At 36.0% G+C, this 3,157-nt stretch overlaps 1 protein-coding gene across 1 annotated transcript in view; it reads left to right on the top strand.

Annotated features, from left to right (window-relative positions):
• The window catches only part of LOC106877404 (wings apart-like protein homolog), a 217,791-nt gene that overhangs the window by 61,601 nt on the left and 153,033 nt on the right, over positions 1–3,157 (top strand). Inside the window, exon 3 of the mRNA XM_052966771.1 lies at positions 655–723. Within this exon, the coding sequence (XP_052822731.1) occupies positions 655–723 (69 nt within the window). The remainder of the gene's footprint in view (positions 1–654; positions 724–3,157) is intronic.

The following is a 3,157-nucleotide window of genomic DNA, read 5'->3' as shown; positions in this document are numbered from 1 at the left end:
TTTTCGTGCGGGTGACACGTAAAAGCACCCACTACACTCTCTGAGTGGTTGGCGTTAGGAAGGGCATCCAGCTGTAGAAACTCTGCCAAATTAGACTGGGGCCTGGTGTTGCCATCCGGTTTCACCAGTCCTCAGTCAAATCGTCCAACCCATGCTAGCATGGAAAGCGGACATTAAACGATGATGATGATGATGATGATGTATATATATATATATGTATATATTATGTCTATGTGTATATTTGTGTGTCTGTGTTATATTTGTCTCCCTATCACTGCTTGAGAATCAGTATTCGTTTGTTTATGTCTCTGTAACTTGGTAGTTTGGCAAAAGAGACCAATATAGCATAAGTGTGAGACTTAAAAAAAAAAAGTACTGGGTCGATTTATTTGACTAAACCTTCCAGGATGGTGCTCCAGCCTGGCCACAATCAAATGACTGAAGCAAGTACAAGTTAAAAGATGAAAGACTACCTTCTTTGCTCCTGCTTCTCTGTGTGTGTGTGTGTCTCATGCACACACACAACACACTCCCACATACGTAATTTATCTGTTATCAACATGCATTATTTTGCAGTAAATATATTTGCTTCTTTTTTATTTACTTTTTGTTTTTCCTCTTTAGTAAGATTGTATTTTTTTCAATTTATTTCAGTCTCCATCAAAAGCTGTATATAATGCACGGTCTTGGGTGATGGATATGGATGAAGATATTGGTCAAAAAGTAAGTATCTTTAACTTTAATTAGCTCTCAAGTATGCTCTATAATGTTGTATAACATACATTTTGTTGAAACAGTGTCATAGTCTTGGCAAACTCATATCCTTTCCTCTTATGTCTTCAGACTAGACTTGGCGGCAGGGCGAGCATTCAGTCATTATGTATCATCTCTAACCCTTAAGTGTTTAAACTGGCCATATCCGGCCCGAATATCCCACCTGTTTTATGTTCAAACCGGCCAGATCCAGCCTCTCATACCTACCCTACAATGTCATTCTAAAAATAAAGAAGCATATCATTGAATTTTCACTGCTACAAAATAATGCATGATGAATTGAAAGCAATATGAGTAAATAGGCATTACATTTTGACAAAGTAATTTGAATTTATAGAAATGTTTTGAATTTTGGCTGTATTTGTGAAATATAAAAAAATGAACTTTGCAGGGTGAAATTATTAATTTTTTTTAACAATTAAATTTATTGGAATATTTTTTTAGAATTATGCAAAGAATATCTTTTTGCATATATATTTTAAATTATATCTCAGTGCAAATATAAATGACTTATATGACACAGAATCAAAATGTCAAAATGTTTTGTTGTTTTTTTTTTCCTGATGTAAACAAAGATTTCTCAACTGACATTTCCCTTCTCAGCTGCAGAATGAAAACAAAAGCTGAACAGTAATAATAGGTGCAGACATGGCTGTGTGGTGAGAAGCTTGCTTCTCAACCATATGGTTCTGGGTTCAGTCCCACTGCATGGCACCTTGGGCGAGTGTCTTCTACCATATACTGGGTTAACTAGAGCATTGTGTGTAGATTTGGTAAATGGATACTGAAAGAAGCCTGTCATATGTATGTGTGTGAGTGCTATGTTTGTCCACCACTACTGCTTTGCAACCAGTGTTTGTTTATGGACCTGTTACTTAGCAGTTCGGCAAAATAGACCAATAAAATAAGTACCAAGCTTAAAACGTAAAATAAGTTCTGGGGTTTTTTTGTTTGACTAAACTCTTCAAGGCAGTGTCCCAGCATGGTTGCTGACAAGTAAAGATAGAAGATTGCTAGTGAATCTCAAAGAAACAAGGTGATAAGTTAAAGAATTTTCGAATTTATTTCAGAAAATTCATTTTCTTTCAAGGTGACAACTATGGTTATGTTTCAGCCTTACTGTACCTCATCAGCAAAGCATAGTCAAACAAGAGCCTGCTTGATTAATTGGCAAACATCTTTTTTATCATATTATGAAGAATTTATGGAGAATTTTGGCCAGCAGTGGTAAGAGTAGTGTAAATTAGCTAAGGGAAATAACTCAAAGTGGGCCAGTGGCATAAATTAAGATACCAAAGTTGAGGAATGATGTCGTAAGTGACATATATGAAAATGACTAGACCCAATTAATTCTTTTTGCTTGTAAAATCCTTTCTTGACTGAGATCCAATTAGACTGAAACTGGCATGTGTAAAGATATTCAAGCGAGATCGTTGCCAGTGCCGCCGAACTGGCTCCTGTGCAGGTGGCACATAAAATACACCATTTTTAGCGTGGCCGTTGCCAGTACCGCCTGACTGGCCTTCGTGCCGGTGGCACGTAAAAGCACCCACTACACTCTCGGAGTGGTTGGTGTTAGGAAGGGCATCCAGCCTGGTGCAGCCATCTGGTTTCACCAGTCCTCAGTCAAATTGTCCAACCCATGCTAGCATGGAAAGCAGACGTTAAACGATGATGATGATGATGTAGTCTCTATTACATTCTAACAAAGATCAGAATTTTCCTTTAAGCATGTTAGTTTTTAATTTCTTGTAATGATTCCACTTTTCTTTAAGAGTCACTAATGATTATTGTGAGGTTTTTGTTGTCCTTTTCCAACAAAGGTAAATTACACTTAACCGAGAATTTCTGGCATGCATCTTTCAGCATCCATTGATTTATTTTTACCTAATTTGTGCCATTGACCCACTTCCATAACCCTTTATCATTCAGACTGTTCTGTCAAATTTAATGCTTATTCATTCATTGTTTTGAATTAATCATGCATTATCTTGTTACTTCAAGATTTCGTTGTTGTGGTTGTTTATTTTTTAAATTACATTGTAGGGTAGGTGCAAGAAGCCAGATCTGGCTGGCTTTAACTTAAAGCAGGTTGAATATTTGATGTAGATATTCAGGTGCAGGCCTGGCTGTGTGGTAAGAAGCTTGCTTCCCAATCACATGGTTCCAGATTCAGATCCACTGTGTGGCACCTTGGGCAAGTGTCTTCTACTATAGCCTCAGGAATGCATTTGGTAGACGGAAACTGAAAGAAGCCCATTGCATGTATATTTATATATATATGTATATATATATATATATATATATATGTATATGTATATATATGTATATGTATATATATGTATATATATATATATATATATATATATATATATATATATAT

Source organism: Octopus bimaculoides, chromosome 3 (assembly GCF_001194135.2).
Source record: "Octopus bimaculoides isolate UCB-OBI-ISO-001 chromosome 3, ASM119413v2, whole genome shotgun sequence".
Lineage (NCBI taxonomy): Eukaryota > Metazoa > Mollusca > Cephalopoda > Octopoda > Octopodidae > Octopus > Octopus bimaculoides.
This window is presented reverse-complemented; position numbering and strand designations above follow the sequence as displayed.